The 17,137-nt window shown below is 43.9% G+C and overlaps 2 protein-coding genes and 1 long non-coding RNA gene across 10 annotated transcripts in view; 1 reads left to right on the top strand and 2 right to left on the bottom strand.

Annotated features, from left to right (window-relative positions):
- TOR3A (torsin family 3 member A) overlaps nucleotides 1-4,593 on the top strand; it is a 41,484-nt gene extending 36,891 nt beyond the window's left edge. For both annotated transcript variants that reach the window (XM_027086200.1, XM_027086199.1), the window contains 2 exons: nucleotides 2,999-3,123; nucleotides 3,712-4,593. In XM_027086200.1, coding sequence (XP_026942001.1) covers nucleotides 2,999-3,123; nucleotides 3,712-3,962 — 376 coding nt within the window. In that variant the 3' untranslated portion in view covers nucleotides 3,963-4,593. The remainder of the gene's footprint in view (nucleotides 1-2,998; nucleotides 3,124-3,711) is intronic.
- Nucleotides 4,462-7,115, bottom strand: LOC113609155 (uncharacterized). The gene is made up of 2 exons (XR_003428520.1): nucleotides 5,512-7,115; nucleotides 4,462-4,864 (listed from the first exon to the last, which is right to left on the bottom strand). It is a non-coding gene; the product is annotated as an uncharacterized LOC113609155 (long non-coding RNA).
- A 244-nt stretch (nucleotides 7,116-7,359) lies between these two features.
- The window catches only part of ABL2 (ABL proto-oncogene 2, non-receptor tyrosine kinase), a 108,749-nt gene continuing 98,971 nt past the window's right edge, over nucleotides 7,360-17,137 (bottom strand). For 4 of the 7 annotated variants that reach the window (XM_027086190.1, XM_027086191.1, XM_027086195.1 and 1 more), the window contains one exon: nucleotides 7,360-17,103. In XM_027086190.1, coding sequence (XP_026941991.1) covers nucleotides 15,404-17,103 — 1,700 coding nt within the window. In that variant the 3' untranslated portion in view covers nucleotides 7,360-15,403. The remainder of the gene's footprint in view (nucleotides 17,104-17,137) is intronic. The other 3 variants (XM_027086193.1, XM_027086194.1, XM_027086196.1) reach the window with 1 other exon arrangement.

The following is a 17,137-nucleotide window of genomic DNA, read 5'->3' as shown; positions in this document are numbered from 1 at the left end:
CATTTCTACCAAGTACAGAAGGCTCTGGAAATGAAGTCACGGGGCAGGACAGGCACAGTGGAACTCTGGGGATCAGAGCTACTGGCCTCTGCCGTTGAAGCTGTAAAGTGAAGAGGGTAATTAATGCCTGTTCTCTTTGGGCTGCTGTCAGAAAAAGAATGGATAGAAAGGGCTTTGAAAAATGCAGAGAACTATACAAATGTCAGTTACTCATGGAATCAAAAGCCTTGTACCCCAGCACACAGCAGGTGCTCACAGAAGTGTCTATTTTTTGACTGACCACTGAATCCAAGGTGACCTAAGGAGGGCTTCTTAAATTGTCTGCTTCAAGGCTCTCATCTTACAAATTAGGAAACTAAGGTTCAGAGAGAGTCAAGTTTGTATCTGTTCTTCAGGGAAGACTTAGCAGTTAAGGCTGGGTTTTGTGATCACAGTTCTGGAGAGGTCTTTGAGCCTCTTTCCTCTGTGGTGAGATTTCATGTCGTCCTGTCCCGGAGCCAGGGGAGAGAGTTCGTTTCTAGAGGTGCCTTCTGTCCCTTGATCCCTTCAGACCTCCCAGTCAGCAGGCAACCTGGGAGGCTGTGCAAGGGAATTGAAGTGTTCCAGGAAGGCAACATCTGTTTAAAGGTGTAATTGTTGGTGCCTGAGGAGCTGAAGACTAGGGGTGGGGTTGGAATAGAAAAGGGGCCCAGGTTATGTATTGGTGGGTGAGATAAAGCCTGTAACGTGGAGGAAGAAATTCAGAAGGGAGGTGGAGATAGTGTAGATAAACATGCAGAGATGTCCATTTATTCAGTAAACATTTAATAACTATTGAGCGCCTGATAGGTGCTAGGCACTGGGTTACCACAAACAGGCTAAGCTTATGCTCTCAAGCAACTTAGTGTCAGGTGGCTTTCTGGGCAGAAATGGGGAAGGCACTGGAGTCTGTGCCCCTGGGGCTGAGCAAGTGAATCCTCTTCCTCTCCCTTTCACCCTGGATGCCTGTCCTGCAGCCCATGGAAAGGTAAACCCACCTTTGCCTCCTGTGAGGAATGCAGGATTGGGCAATCCCTTGGCAGTGGGCAGGTCTTGCCTCAGCTGATGCAACTGTGGTCTTGCGTGTACACAGATGACCTGCCTGGCAGGCCTTCCTGCAGGAGGAGGAGTCGGGCCACAGCTTCAGGAAGTAGAAGAGTGTCGTCATAAGCAGCTTCCCCAGCTATAGATGCCAGGGGAAGTCTGGCTGAGCAGCTGAACTTGAGCAGGGAACCCCCCAGCCTCTCTAGCTGGGGGCTCATGGCCTCAGGTAAAATCTAGCTCAGTGGTCAGCTTATCCACTTGGAAGCCAAATAAAAAATAATGAAATCTAAGACATGACACCATAAAACTCCTTGAAGAGAACATAGGCAAAACATTTTCTAACATAAGTTGTGGCAATATTTTCTTGGATCAGTCTCCCAAGGCAAAAGAAATAAAAGCAAAAATAAACAAATAGGACCTAATCAAACTTAAAAGCTTTTGCACAGCAAAGGAGCCCATCAACAAAACGAAAAGACAACCTGCTACGGAATGGGAGAATATATTTGTAATGCAACCAACAAGGGCTTAATTTCCGGAAGATACAGACAGCTCATACAACTCAATATCAAAAAAAAAAAAAATCAAAAAATGGTCAGAAGACCTAAATAGACATTTCTTCAAAGACATACAGATGGCCAACAGGCACATCCAAAGATGCTCAACACTGCTAATTATTAGAGAAATGTAAATCATAACCACAATGAGGGGACTTCCCTTGTCCCCTCACAATTCCAAGCAATGAGGTGGCTCAGTGGTTAAGAACCCACCTGCCAATGCAGGGGACACGGGTTCGATCCCTGGTCCGGGAAGATCCCACATGCCGCAGAGTGACTAAGCCCGTGCGCCACAACTACTGATCAGCCCGCAGGCCTAGAGCCCATGCTCCACAACAACAGAAGCCACTGCAATGAGAAGCCCGTGCACCACAATGAAGAGTAGCCCCCGCTCGCCGCAACTAGAGAAAGCCCGCATGCAGCAACGAAGACCCAACGCAGCCAAAAATAAATTAAAAAAAAAAAAAAACCACAATGAGGTATCACCTCACACTGATCAGAATGGCTATCATCTAAAAGTCTACAAATAATAAATGCTGGAGAGGGTGTAGAGAAAAGGGAACATTCCTGCACTGTTGGTGGGAATGTAAATTGGTGCAGCCACTATGGAAAACTGTGGAGGTTCCTCAGAAAACTAAAAATAGAGCTACCATGTGATCCAGCAATCCCACTCCTAAGCATATATCCAGAAATGATAAAAATTCTAATTTGAAAAGATACATGCAGTGTTCTTTAGCAGCACTAGTGTGCTGTTCTTTAACATCCCAGTTTTCATAGCAGCACTCTACAATAGCCAAGACATGGAAACAACCCAAATGCCTATCAACAGACGATTTGTTTAAGAAGATGTGGTATACACACACACACACAATATGGAATGTTAACCTCCCATAATAAAGAAATATTGCCTTTGCTGGATGGACCTAGAGAATATCATACTAAGTGAAGTAAGTCAGAAAAAGACAAATATTATGTGATATCACTTATATATGGGACCTAAAAAATAATACAAATGAATCTATATACAAAACATAAATAGATCCACAAACGTAGAAAACAAAGTTCTGGTTATCAAAGGGGAATGGGGAGGTGATAAATTAGGGGTACGGGATTTACAGATACTATATAAAATAGATAAGCAACAAGGATTTACTGTATAACAGCGGGAACGATATACCCAACAACAATATTATAATCACCTATAATGGAAAATTTTCCCAACAATATTGTAATCACCTATAATGGAAAATAATCTGAAAAAATATATATAAAACTAAATCACTTTGTTGTTCATCTGAAACTAACCCAATATTGTAAATCAACTCTACTTCAATTTAAAAAAATCAACAACAGAATCTGTTAACCGGGCTTGTCTCTTTCAGTAACCTTGCGGGCAATATCATCAATGAGGTAGTCCTGAACCTGCTTAAGGCTGGGTGGTCCCGGGAAGAAATTGGGATGGAGCACTTGGAGCCCCAACTCCAGGCTGGGATTGTGGAAGCCACAGGTAAGTGACTCCCAGCCTTGCAGAAAATAAGCCTCTGTTGAGAGGGGAGGAGGAGGGTGATGCGTATGTACTAGAAGGTGTACTCATGAGATAGGGCATTCAGGATCACAGAGGATGCGTCATATAATCATCTCGTTGTCAACTTCAGATAGGCACTAGAAAAGTGCCAAGAAAGCTGAAGTCCTTTTCTGAAAGTCCTTTGTAAGGGAGTAGTTGGCCGTGGCCATACAGGCAGTGGTCTATGGAGTATGCAGACCCTGAGGAAGAAAGTCTCACTGTGAGAGCCTCAGTGGCTCAGCCTCCAGTTGGATAGGTAGGGTCACTCCACCTTCTGCTTTCTGCCATCCAATGAAACCATAACCTGGCAGGCATAGCCCCTCTCCCCCTCTCACACATCCAGTTAATCATGGCCCTGTTTCCCTAAAGGAAGACACAGTTGCATAGTTCTTGACATAAAGTTCAGACAGCCCTCCTGGAGTTGGCATATAAGAACAAACCTTGCCCAGGCCTAAGGGTGGGGGACACCTCATAATTCCAGTTGGGTTCAGCCCCAGGTCAGACTCCATGTAACTTTGCTCTTGATTTTAGACAGTGGCTTTGGACACAGCTGTCTTGTGAAGGAAAACCTGATTGACTTCTTCATCCCCTTCCTGCCACTGGAGTACCGTCACGTGAGGCTGTGTGCACGTGATGCTTTCCTGAGCCAGGAGCTCCTGTATACGGAAGAGGCACTAGATGAAATCGCCAAGATGATGGTGTACGTCCCCAAGGAGGAACAACTCTTCTCTTCTCAGGGATGCAAATCTGTTTCCCAGAGAATTAACTATTTCATGCCTTGAGAGCTAGATGACAACTTCCCAAAGCTGCCTTCCTTCCACTAATAGGATCCTGGGGCCTGTCAGCACACTGTCCAGGACGTAACGGGTTGGAGGGGCAGGCTAGCATCCAGCAGCCACAAGCACAAGTGGTGTGTAAAAGGGAGGCCTTAAATCAGAGACAGAGCCAATTCTTAAAATCACTTGGTGCCTTACAGAGCCACATTCCAAAATGTGGGCCAGCTGGTTGGAGAAAGTCATGTGGGAGATAAATCCCAAGGATTTATTAGCATATCAGCTCCTGCCTGCAGATGCCTGGACTTGGGGGTTGGGCCTGAGGCTGCAGTATCCTCAGCGACAGAGAAGGGAAAAATTAACTTCTGCTTACCAGTGGCAGGAACTGGGTGGGTTAGCTTTCAAGTTGTTGTTCCCAGAGGGAAGCTGATCAGCTTCTATCTGTGAGATCAGGAAAGAGCCTCAGGCTGAAGGAAAAAGTGCACAGAGGAAGATTTTTTTTTTTTTTAATCAGGTCAGTGTAGGCTAAGCCTTGTTCTGCTCTGCAGATTTAAATCAATTAAAATTATTTTTTTTTAAGTTAGGGACCTTGACATGATTTTATCATATGTAAAGATTAAAATTTTGTATTTTTCTAAAACCCTCGGCTTACTTACCTTCTTACTGAGCCCTAGTAATCGTGCTCACTCAGCAAAATTCCACATGCCAGGTAACACTGATGGGGACTGGTGGAGACGGGGGACATATACTGGCACTCACAGAGCTGACAGGGTGACTGCCTCGTCTGCCAGTTTACTTCAGTTTGCTTTGGAACCACATCAGCTGAGCCAGGCTATCTCAACCTCTTACTGAAGAGGCATCCACAGCATACTGCCCTTATATATATGAAAACAGCACTCCTGTGCTCCCAGCTTTAAAAAGAAAAACAGTCATCGTTGAGGATTGAATGGCCATGTGTAAACGTGTACATTGTGCCTCTATACACAGGAGGTGCTCATTATGTGTTTTTCCCCTTCCCTTGATTCTTCCCTTCTACCACACTTACGGAATTACACACACACGGCTCTTTTATATGTGTCATCACCTCACGTGGCCCTCTTATTTACAGTCCTCCCAACCCTCTCACCTTTAGCCCTGGTAAAATGGAACACTTCTGCTTCTCTCCTGTTTAACACTTTATTACATTCATTTACTTGAATTCATTTACCTCTAGGTTAGGCAGTACCTAGCCTGAGCAATATTAGATACCCAATCAATACTCACATGAATTAAAGGAACTTAGTTTTACACCACCCATGGGACAGACGTAAACCTGGCCTAACTGCACAATAAAATGGGGGCCGGTTTTAGGTGCTGGCTCCTTGTCTCACTCTAGAGCATTTCAGGAACAGCATGCAGCCACCCAATCCTGTAACATGCTCAGATCTAAACTCTGTAAATACACACTTTAAAAGGTATGTTCTATAGCTTTAGGTCTCAGAGCCACAGAGCAGCTGACATGCTTTTAGCACTGGCCGGCCATGTTTGATGTCATAAACATTGGGTCTGAATCTCATACCTCGGGAACCAAAACAAGCAGCAGGCTGCAGTGGTTCCGAACACTCCTCTGGAGCCAGACTCCTCTGCTCAGCGGCTCCGCCACTTGCTGCTTGCTGTTGAGACCACGGGGAAAGCTACTGGCTTCAGTTTAACTTTGGTTTCCACTTCTGTAAAAATGAGCATAACTGTACCCACCTCACAGGGCTGTGAGAATTAAATGAATTAATATTTATCAAGTACTCAGCACACAGAACTTTAGGTGTTTTAAGAATAATAAAACCTAGTAAAACTGCTGTCAGTTTTGGCACCATACTCAAAGCCCAGGCTGGGCCTTTCCCTCCATTCTAATTCTTGGAACCCTGCAAGTTTTGTTTTAGGTAACTAACATTTGCAAACATACCATGTGTCATACTACGTGCTAAGCGCTCTATAGCCTAGTCGATACCTCATGTAATACTTAACACTTAGGGACCAATTTAATCACCATTTAATGACTGAGAAAATTGGGGCTCTGAGAGGTTAAATAACTTGGGTTAAGTCACAGAGCTAGTCAATGAAGGAGTGGGATTCAACCCGGGCAGTCCAACTCCAATTCCTATGCATTAATGACAATGTTTCTAAAATGATTTTCTTGGCAAATGCCATAGCCTCGGGTGTGGAAAGTGTGTGGAACAATGGGAGGTTGGAAAGTGGGTGGAAACAATGGGAGGTTCTCCTTGAATGACTCTGAAACAAGCCTTCCTAAACTAAACCAGAAATGCTTGGGAGAAAAGGACCGAAAGTGGCATGTTAAGGAGGTGTATAAACTGATGCTTACAGGGTCAGGGAGGACAGTTTTTCCTTTTCCCCTTCTAGCATCTTTGGCTGGCCTAATAATTAAATCGACATAAGATTAACAGGAGAAAAACAAAAGTTTAGTAAAATGTACACATGAGAGAGACCCAGGAAAACTAACTCCAAAATGGCAGAAACTATCACCTTAACTACTATTTTCAGCTAAAGACAAAAGCAGATATTGGGGCTGGTAGGTCAGTTATGGACGGTTACCAGGAAAAGCACAGTAAAAACAATTGTGAGGTTGTTATGCAAATTTACGTCCTCACCTCCTCCACTGATAAGTTTCTAGAGTTTCATCCTCCTCTTCTTGGTAGAGCAAGGGAGACACCCTTACAAATGGAGATTTCCCTCACAACTGTAAATCTCTTACAAAAGGGTAACTTAGTTACTCAGGTTTCGCCTGTGTCTGCAGTTTCTTAAAGATAACCAGCTTAAAATAACCCTTATGCCAAAGAGGCATATTTTGGGGTGGCAAATTCTGCTCCCCTACAACAGCCATTCTGATTGGACTGTATGTGTGCATCGCTTGAGTATATCCTACTCATCCTGAATTAAAATGTTACTTCTAAAAGCAATGAATCATTCATTTTTTTTTAAATTGAAGACCAAGTCAAACAAGACTAGAACGTTCCCTGTGAGGTTCTACACTTACTCCATTAATGCTGCTTTGGCTCAAAACATTTTTACAACTTATTTGAAACTGTCCTCAGAATGAACTTTGAGAGAATTAAGCCTCATTTTACAGTCACCTCATGTTGGATGGATGGACAGACCCACATACACATCACCCACCTTATGTATCAGCTGGGCTCCAGATGATGCCTTTGGCCATTTCCAAAACTGTAATCCATCAAAGGGTGAGTAGCCACCCCCATAGAGGACCATTCTAAAGAATATGCCAGAGGGATGCTTGCTAAAATCAGCTTCTTTACCTTACAGATATCTATTTTATGTAGAGAGAGAGAGAAATTATGCTTAGATTACCCATCAGTTAAAATTATAGGAGAAACACTCCAATCACAAGCCCACATTGCCAATAAAATATTGCAACCTTTATTTAAAATAAAACACAAGTTGGCAAGCCTTGTGAGACAACAGGCAGACAGCATTCCCCTTTCAAGGGCCTCATTATTTACATCAAGTTTAACACTGTTAGCAGTTCACAGTCAGACAACAGGGTGAAAGTATTAAATTAGAAAAACAAAACACCTGAAAATATATTACAATAACAATTAAGAACAAATACCTGACAACACTGGTAGTGTGACCCATGATTGATGTGTTTTCAATTAAATCCCATATTGTCTCACTGTGTCCCCTTAGCAATGCACACAGGGGTAGGCCCTCCAGACTTCCCCCTCTGTGCACCCACCACACATACACCTGCAGAGCGTGACCTTTGGTATAAATATTAAACAAGTTTTAAAGAATCTGAATCATACGTTTTAAGGACAAACTTCCATCAACCACCTTGAAATGTTCAAACTTATTTTTGCCAAGCAAGCACAAAACCGGGGTTTCTCCACTGATAGTCATGACAGAATCAGACTGCAAAGAAGGAAAAGCGTGGGGTCTACCCAGGAGACAGGGGGTTCTGAGCATGCATTAACAGCTCAGTCGGCCTGTTCATGGCAAACACACTAACCAGGGCACAGCTTCCATTCACCACAGGGAAAAATCTGATTAACTCCTCTCTCACTCCCCTCCTTTCTTAGTGAGCACAACAACAGTGTATGTACGTAATGTGGACTCAATCGCATGTACCCTCTACACAGATCTGAGATATGAGGGTTTTCAAACATATGCCCTAGAGAACTGTTAAGATGAGTACCTCATTGTTCCTTCTAGCTGCTGAATACTCATTTCTCTGAAGGACAATCAGCCTAATCAGGGTGATTTCTCAAGACCTCAGCAAATTTCCCTCATGATGAAGTCCCAAGAAGAGTGGTCACAGTGAAAACTGGTTTGTCAAAATGGAGGAAGGCTGGTTATCTGGCCCTCATCTACCGGAAACATCTGCCTCTTGGCATTCTTGCCACTTACAACACACGGTACGGTACTTCAGAATTGTACAGAATTTGGATTCTCCACCAATGACCCTAAAGCACTGCAGGATCCTGCAGTACCTTCCGAATCAAGAATAAATTTATGTGGCATATCTGTGTTATTGTTGTTAGAACTGCTGAAGACTAATTGCCTTTATATGTGAAAATTTTACTAACCAAAAGTCCCATTCTGTAACTAAAGTTTATGACATGATTTAAAGCTCCTGAGGCTCAGAAGCAAATCTAAGCGAGCTCCAACCATACACACCCTTGGTATCTCCTTTCTTAAAGCCTGCTGGCATTTGACAGTCCACCTCCACCGTGTTTTAGAGTTAAGTAGAATGATCCAAGACCTCAAGCCCTGTGCGCATAGCTCGGCAGCTTGGAATGACATGCAGGATCCGGAAACTTGCTGCTTCGAGTACAATGATGAACAAAGAATCTCAAAGAACGGACATAGTCGGTGTGCACGTGTGTGGGGCCTGGCCTTTCAACTTACAAGGAGATGTCCCTTCCCTTAGATGGTCTGCAGGTTTGAAGATCTGCTCACACGCCATCTGTGACCTCAGGCTGAGGTAACAGGGCCTTGCTACTGTGTTCAGGTCACAGAGCAATGGAGAGGGTAAAGGATATAATTTTTCTAGGAGAGGTAAACAATTTCAAACTCATAATTGTACATAGTGCACTTGGAGGGTGGGAAGGGTCCAGTTAGAGCATCCTCCCCCCAGCTCACCAAGGGGATGGAGAAAAGTGCAGCAATTTACCAAATCAGCACCCCATGTGGAGAGAACATCTCACTGATGGGGGCTTTGAGCCACTGCTACCAAAAAGTTCATTTCCACCAGTTTTAGTCTGATATTTGTGCAACATCAACCTAGCTGACAATCTTTTCTTCTGCAAAACACATGAAACCCATCTTTGAAGGCACAATCCTCTAGGAATGATCTCTACCACTCCAAGTCAGCTCAGAATCAAGATGACCTGCCCAGGCCTTCTCACCCGGAGAGAAACGTTGGATCTTCTTACCCTGATTATCACAGGGTGGAATCTTCCCTAATTTCCTGTCCTTTGGATCTAGGATATTGAGTCAGAAGTGAAGGAAATATCATCTTGCACACTTGTTATCTCAAGATACAATGGAACATATACACCTCAGGTGGGTGGCATGAAAACCAGCAGCCCCAGAGCAGAAACTCATCTTTTGGGACACTGTAGTAAACTTCACAAAAGACAGGCTGGAGCTAAGACAAGTCACTTGGGTAGATGCTCTGGAGCAGGGTGCAGCTCATTCCGCAGCCCTGAAATCTACCCCCCGCCCCCGCCAAGTAATACAGGAGGGCAGAGGATGGCAGTGAAGTTCTGGCTGTAGCAGAGCTGCAACAAAGCAGGTAACAGTAATTGTTACTCCAGGCACTGTTAGCTTGCCAAAAAAAGCTAGCCTTGTATTATATTTTTAAAAGTCTGATAGCTGGAAAACTGGAACTCTATCCTGACTGTTAAGAGTGGGACAAGTTTCAGAACCAGCCCAAGGCCTCTCCTCTCTGACCAGTGAGGCCTACAGCAATTTCCCTGTGTTGTCACGTGGAAGGTACAGGCAACCTTAGGGCTGCCTTTCCCTATTTCTCCCCTGCTCCCACATATCCCAGACTGAAGCAGGAATTTACAAAAGAACTGAGCTACTGGCTTGACAGAAGCTAAGACAGAGATATAGATAGCTGAAGTCCATCAATACATACGAAGAAACTTATATCCAGAGAAACTTACCTAAAGATGACTGGTCATAACAGATGCTTGGAGCACAGAGATGGCCCCCAAATCCAGGTAGAACAAGTTAATGTAAGCAAGATGATGAAACCCCAAAATCATCAAGAATAAAAATGTAGACAACCCTGTCAGCTCAACATGGACTCCTGGGGGAGCATAGCCTGATAGTAACGATGACATCGGTAGCAAAAATGGAAGGGAGTGGGAGAGGTCAGAATGCAGTAGAGCTACAAACTCAGATGTGGCCACCAAAGCAATTTACTCTTTTTCTAAATAATTTAATAGGTGACCTATGTTCAGCTACTCCTCTTAGGGGGGAAAAAAAAAAACTAAACAGGGATGATGAATATCAAGCTCATCTACATCTGGTAGGAAATCCCAGAAAAGTAATTCCCAAAGTGCACTGGTTCTACAGCCATCCCATCTCTGCCCCCACCCCACCCCACCCCCAAAAAACCCAACAAAACTATGCAGGACATAGGTTAAAAAAAGACACTGTCAACATGAACAGGTAACGAGTCTGCTCCCACATTTAGGTACTAAATGGCTGAGCACGTGCTGGACAAACGTTCAAGGATGAGAGGGCCACACTCTTCTTGAATCAAGGTCCCTAGAAGAGCTGCTTTGTTCTGGAGTGAGTGCATGTTACTATTTTTTAAAGATTAAACCAGAAAGTTGGTCCCTAGTTTTCTGAAGTTATTCAGCACTGAGCTACAATTTTAGCAAAACACTTACTATACCTGCACATATTCATTTAGCAGTTTCATATTTAAAAATGTGATAAATTACAGAGCTGATTGTTCATATATCTGCATTTTCAGGTCCCCCACAGGCAAAAGCTTGTAAGTCAATCAACATCTAATTAACTGTTTTAACTTCTCAATAGACATTACTAATACAACTTTATAGTTATATTACACTTGATACTTTTCTCAAAGTGCTTTCATATACATTACCTCATAGCTATCAAAATGATATGGAACAATAAAGTTTGTTTTTTTAAGAAAAAGGAATGTAGGACTAGGTTTTTTAAAACTTAAGTTGTTATTTCTTTATTACAAAGTGCAGATTGCTGTGTCGCTGAGGTCTGTCCAAAAGAATGACCCCATATAATTTTTTAAATTACTGAGTTCTACTGAATGCCTGCTTTGCTAGTGTTGCCATTACTCAACATTCAAGTCCCTTAAGGTCAGGGAATGCCAGGAAAGTGTGCTTTAGAAAGTGTGCAGCACTGTGCAGACTGATTGTCTGAGCCTTTTTTTTTTTTTTTTTTTTTTTTTGCAGTGTCTCACAAGGCAACAGGAATGGTGGAAAGACCCCACAATGAGAAAGTGAATAAGACCCAACTCTAGCCTTGGCTCTGCCACTAATTAACTGCTCTGAGAATATGGGCAAGTAACTTAACCATCCTCTCTTCCAATTTCTTAAGCTGTAAAAAAAAAAAAAAAAAAGAGTTGGGGTATTGCTAGTGTTCACACAGTGCTGGGTGTCTGAAACACCTGGAGAGATTCTTGGAAAACACACTGGCTGAGACCCAACCCCACGGGGAATTCTTGATCTGGGGTGAGGCCGACGCATCAGGTTTTTTGTTGTTTTTCTTTTTTTAAACCCCAGGAAATTTTGTTGCACATCCTTGGCTAAGACTCACTGGAATAAGCGTTAATAATAATAGTAGTAGTAGTTAACATTTATGGAGTACTCATTACATGCCAGGCACTCAAGCTAACTATTCTACACACATTATCTCATTTAATCCTTACAACAACCCTGAGGTAGTTACTATTATTATCCCTGTTTTCCAATGAGGAAACTAAGGCCCAGGAAGGTTAAGTGACTTGCCTTCTAGACTGGCTTTAGAGTCTAAACTCTTAACCACTATCTAAACTGTATCCTTGAAGCTCAAAATCTCCATGATTTTGTTAAATAAATATGGGTGGTGCCTTAGGAAAGTCAGCATTTTATTAACTGGGCACTATTTTACTAGCTAACTTGCAACTGAATTGTAAGAAAATTCTAACTTAAACCCCATAATTCAGCTGAGAAAGGGTCTCCACTATAAGAACCTCAATGTCATCTGGAGAAACACTGAATAAATTTCTCAGGGCCAATTTTTTTTTAAGGCTATATCTCTGAAAATCATGATGGAGATCTGTAGGAAAATATACACATTTTTACACAAAGCCTTTTAAGAAAATACTTCACGTAAAGCACAATCAAGATGTATTCTAAACACTGCATTTTAAGGTAGTAAATCTAAACTGAAATCATATTATCTGTGCATGAAAAGACTGAAGGTGTGGTAACCCCAAAGGTATATAATACGTATAACCACTTTAGAAAGTTTTCAACACCTTGTAGAAGGGCTTTTGCTATCTGCTTTGTTTTCAAACTAGATAAGAATTAAACTACATTTTCAGTTTCTAAAAGCAGTTTTCTCTGCTTTGAATTCAAACTTTTAAATTTACCTATGGTTATTTAAAAAATCTGGTCCTTTTCAAGTAGATAATGGAAAAAACCTAAGTTACACTTTTATAGTAAGTTGACAGTGCCTCTTTAACCTGAACCCTGAGCCCTCAACTCCTGAAGTTACACAGTTAAAGCATCACGTGGCTGGGTGTGCTACAACAGTCAATGCTACTCTTGACAGTGATGAGAAAAAAATCCATTCTGTTCATGAACTTACTGAGCACCTACTGTGGACGAGGCAGAGCCAGGTGCGGCACCTGAGAAAGACCCAGCCCCCACCCTCAAAGACTGTTCTTCGATGAGAAAACCAGGGAGCTTAAATACACTCAGTAGTGTTCCTCCAAGGCTTATTTTCAGAGCACTCAAGGAAAGATCCCTTGCTTTAAAAAAAAAAAAAAAAATCCCCTGAAAAACAATTAGAATCCCTCAAGTTGCATCCACAATGACAGGGATAAACTTAAAAAGCAGCATAACAATATTCCAAAGTTTTAGCTTTCCCTGCCCCACCCTTAAAAGGCTAATTGCTAAAACGATTTCAAGTTTATGGAAATATATGATGAAGGAGAGTGGCGAAGAAGAAGGTAGGAGGACTGTTGGTTTTTAAATCCAAGTTAAAGGGAACTCTTCCAACCATTATAAGGAGATTAGCCAGATCACTAGTTGCCTGTGCTCCACCAGTAGGTAACAGACAGACAGGGATCACCCAACCCCTGAAAGGAATGCCCGGTATTGTCTCCTCCCTTCTTATCCTTCTCTTGGCCTGGGACTCCTCTGGAACACCCACAGTAAGAATCAGTTCCTTTCTTTCTAATGAAAACTAAATTTCCTCCCTGGTCAAAGATGCCAAACTCTATCCAAAACGCTTTTCCCCCCTTAGTATTCTAGCCCAATTAGTATAATCTCAGCAGTTTTAAATTTCATTATCTGCTGCTGAGCAAAGAAGAGAATGAAAAACTTGTATTCATATATAACAATACTGCACTGAAGAGCTTTCCAGAGAGACTCTCAAAGGGATAACTATACACTTATTTGCAAAACACCCTTGATAACATGTATCATTACCTCCATTTAATAGATTAAGAGATGGGGCTATGGCCTGACAGTGGATTGATGACAGAGCCAGGAAGAAAACTCACTGTTCATCAATGTTGAATTCCTATCTTCCTAAGTTAATATTCCTTTGGGAGGAAAAAATGTATTTTTTTTATATTGCGTTCTCCTTGGAGGCAGGAATGGAGAGGGCATAAAGTTTTAAGAAGAGAATGAAGTGGTCACTGGAATTAGACCTGATGTCGAAAGTATTAATAATATCTAACCAATTAAACTTGGTTCTAAATTAAGAAGTGATCCTAATTAACTTCCATAACAACAACTGAATAGGAAAGGAAAAGGAATCATTAGGTTTCTGGGATCTAATTGGTGTCCCCCGAAAATAACCTGCTCCTTCAACTATGCATTCTTAAAATAGAGGTGAAATGATAAAATAAATATCAAAGAATATTCCCAATATGATCTTTACAAACAAGCTCAACAATTGGCAGGGGGAGTATGTGAGAGGAGAAAAGCATGTGAGAATAATTTAGGGTGATTCATTTGAAACTGTAGAGTGAGAGAATGCTTCTCCCTATTCTCCACCTAGATTGGGTCTAAGGTGATAAGGGAGGGAGGGGAAACAGCCATTAGGACCAAGCCAGCTTCTCCACTCAGTCACAGACCTCTAGGCTGACCACTGGATTTCAAGAAGACACCCTTTCCCTGGCATTTTAGTTGATAAAGAAACATATAGCTGCTCAAGTCCTTTGCCGGTATGTCAGTATGCAGGGGCACTGTAACAGAAAAGGATTCCCCTGTGAGACCTGTACATGACCATTGTTTTCAATAATGTTCAGTGTTGGTTAATGCCCTGAATGCTGCCAGGAATAAAGGAAGACAGCCTGCCCAGCAAGGGGGAGAAAAGAATTACCAAAGAGACTCCTATGCCTATGGTTTACAAGATAGGCACCAACAAGCAGAAAGCCAATCCTGATCCATTTGGAAACAATATACTAGCCTGGGAGAAGTGGCTTCTGCTAAGTAATGTAAGATTTTAGGAGAAGGCTTCAATCTCCCTAAATATACTTCCTAGCATTCTTTACCTCCTGTACCAATTAATACACCTATGGAAAACAGGACAGAAGCATACTGACAGAACCACATTTCCCAGTTTTGCATCTAGCCATCTGATCTGCAGTTCTTACTGCAGCAGTGACCTGTGGAAGCGAGGCTAACAGTAGCTTCCAACAGCCTTGAACAAAACTTCTCTTGGCACATTCCCAGCTTTCTTCTGTCCCACCCAATAAGTTAGATGAGTTGGAGCATAATCACCATTAGTACCTACTGGGGCCCCAAGTCAATTCCCTTCTGTGTGGTGCAGAATGAGTGCCACAGCCAACGCACTGTCTGGGCACAGTCCCTGCGGCCCTGCTGGAGCAGCCCTAACCAGCTCACATCACTCCAGGTAAGAACGGGCTGGATTTGGTTCTTCATGGCACGACATATGCATGTTCCCTGATGTCCCAGTGCAGCTTCCAATCCGGTCCACAACTGCCCTGCCCCCATCTATTTTCCCTCTCCTATGGGTTTTGCTTTTTGTTATTTTTGAGATGAACCTGTAAACGTGAGAACTCAGAGATCTGAGGTACTTCACAGAAACACACTCAAGTATCAGTCTTCCACTTTTTGAAACGAGAACACAGGAAAACAAGTCCCTTTTCCTCTCCCCTCAGAAATGTGTGCATCTTCCCACCCGGCTAACGGTGGCTACCTCTGCACCACATCACTGATTTCCTGTACACATGACAGTAAGTTGTTAAGGACAGGGTTTGCCCCGGGCACACCAGCAGCTGCAGAAGACACCTGCAGCTCCTGCAGGCTGAGTTCCAGTTTGCTCACAGCCTCGCGGAAGGCAAATTTGTTGCGAGTTTGGGGGATGCAGTCCACATAGCCTGAGCAGTAGTCGAGCAGCTGGTGTCCAGTGTCCACCAGCTGGCTGTTGGGCACAGGTTCTGTGATTGCACTGGACAGTAGGTCAGCACATTCCAGCAGGGCCTCCTTACTGATTTTGTCAGCTGAGATTTTCTCAGCCACCTGTCTGGTTTTTCTCAGAGCCACTTTAGTACCTGCTGTGCCATTGGCCATTTTCGCTGGTGAGATGGAAGATGTGGGCAGAGGCACTTGAGGTGGAGGCATTACAGGCCTCCCAGCTTTCCCACTGATGGGCACTGCCCCTGGAGCCGCCTTCTTCTCTCCCTCCTGTGTTTCTGACGTGGGCTCTTCCGCGGAGTCTGAGCACACGGCCGGATGCTGCAGTAGTCTCACCCCTGGCGGCGGGGGTGGGGCACACTTTGGTTTTACCCGGCGGGGTCGGTCCTTGTCTCCAGAGGAAGTGACCTGATGCTCAGACAAGAGCTTGAACTTATTCCCCTGAGAGTCTGTGCCGATGAGCTGCACGTCAGCTGGAGTGTGCTTCAGAGTGGGTGAGATAAGGACTGGCACTTTGTGGTTGTGAGTGGTCGGGAGGACCGCCGCAGCCTTGGCCGGGGCAGCCCAGCCTGTCTGCTCGCCATCCTCTGACACTCCAGCCATGCCAAGTCGTGCCCCACCATTCCTCTCTCTGCTCTTGGGGGCAGCTGCCACTCCAGCCACCCCCAGCCCTGGAGAGTCCTTCTCTGTAATGGCTGGATCCCCAGAGGGGGTTCTGAGAGGAAGAGCGGTGGCTCCTCTGGGCAAAAGTTTGGCTTTTGGTCTCTCCCTGGTCGGAGCGGCACCTTCCTCTGATTTTTTGGGAAGCATGTCACTGGCCCTATCCACATTCTCTTCTGGCTGAGAAGAGGTGGACACTGTCCTTTCCAGCTGGAGTTTGGACCTCTGGCAGTTCCTGGGAAGGGTCATTGCCATCCTATCCTGCTCTGGAAGCCCTGAGGACATGGAAGATGTAGAGTTTGACCTTGGAAAAGGCTTGGAAGTGTCATCACTGGCTGTGGGTTTACCTGCTCGTAAGCCCAGTGTCTTTTTGATTAAGCGTGGTGTGAAGAAGCCTGTGATGCCAGACCACCCACCCCCAGCAGCGCCACTGCCCCCACCCCCGCCACTGTCGTCATTACAGAGGTTCCTCTGTGCAAAGCTACCCCCATAGCACTTGGGTGGCACCAGATTCGCCTCTTGCTGGGCAGCAGTAAAAGAGAACCCATCAGCATGCTGTAGAGAAGCAACAGATGAGAAGTTACCCGTGAGTTCATATTTCTTGTGGGGCTGATTCTCCATTTCTCGGAAGGAGCTGCTGCGTTTGGGGGGTGTGGGAGCATTTCTCTTTTTCATGAAGGAACTGAAGAAGCCTCCCTTCCTATCTCTGGTGAAGCATGTCTCTTTGGCATCTTCCAAGAGGCTGCTGGGGGACTTGTCTCTTTGCTTTCGAGGCAGTGCTGGGGACCCACTGGGGGCCTGTGCACTTCTAATGAAGCCTGATAAAAAACGGCCAATCAGTAATGTGAAAAA

This window comes from Aethalodelphis obliquidens, unplaced genomic scaffold (assembly GCF_003676395.1).
Source record: "Aethalodelphis obliquidens isolate GAN/ISIS:26980383/991018 unplaced genomic scaffold, ASM367639v1 scaffold55, whole genome shotgun sequence".
NCBI classification, from domain to species: Eukaryota; Metazoa; Chordata; class Mammalia; order Artiodactyla; family Delphinidae; genus Aethalodelphis; species Aethalodelphis obliquidens.
The sequence above is the reverse complement of the archived record's forward strand: the minus strand, read 5'-3'. Positions and strand labels throughout refer to the sequence as shown.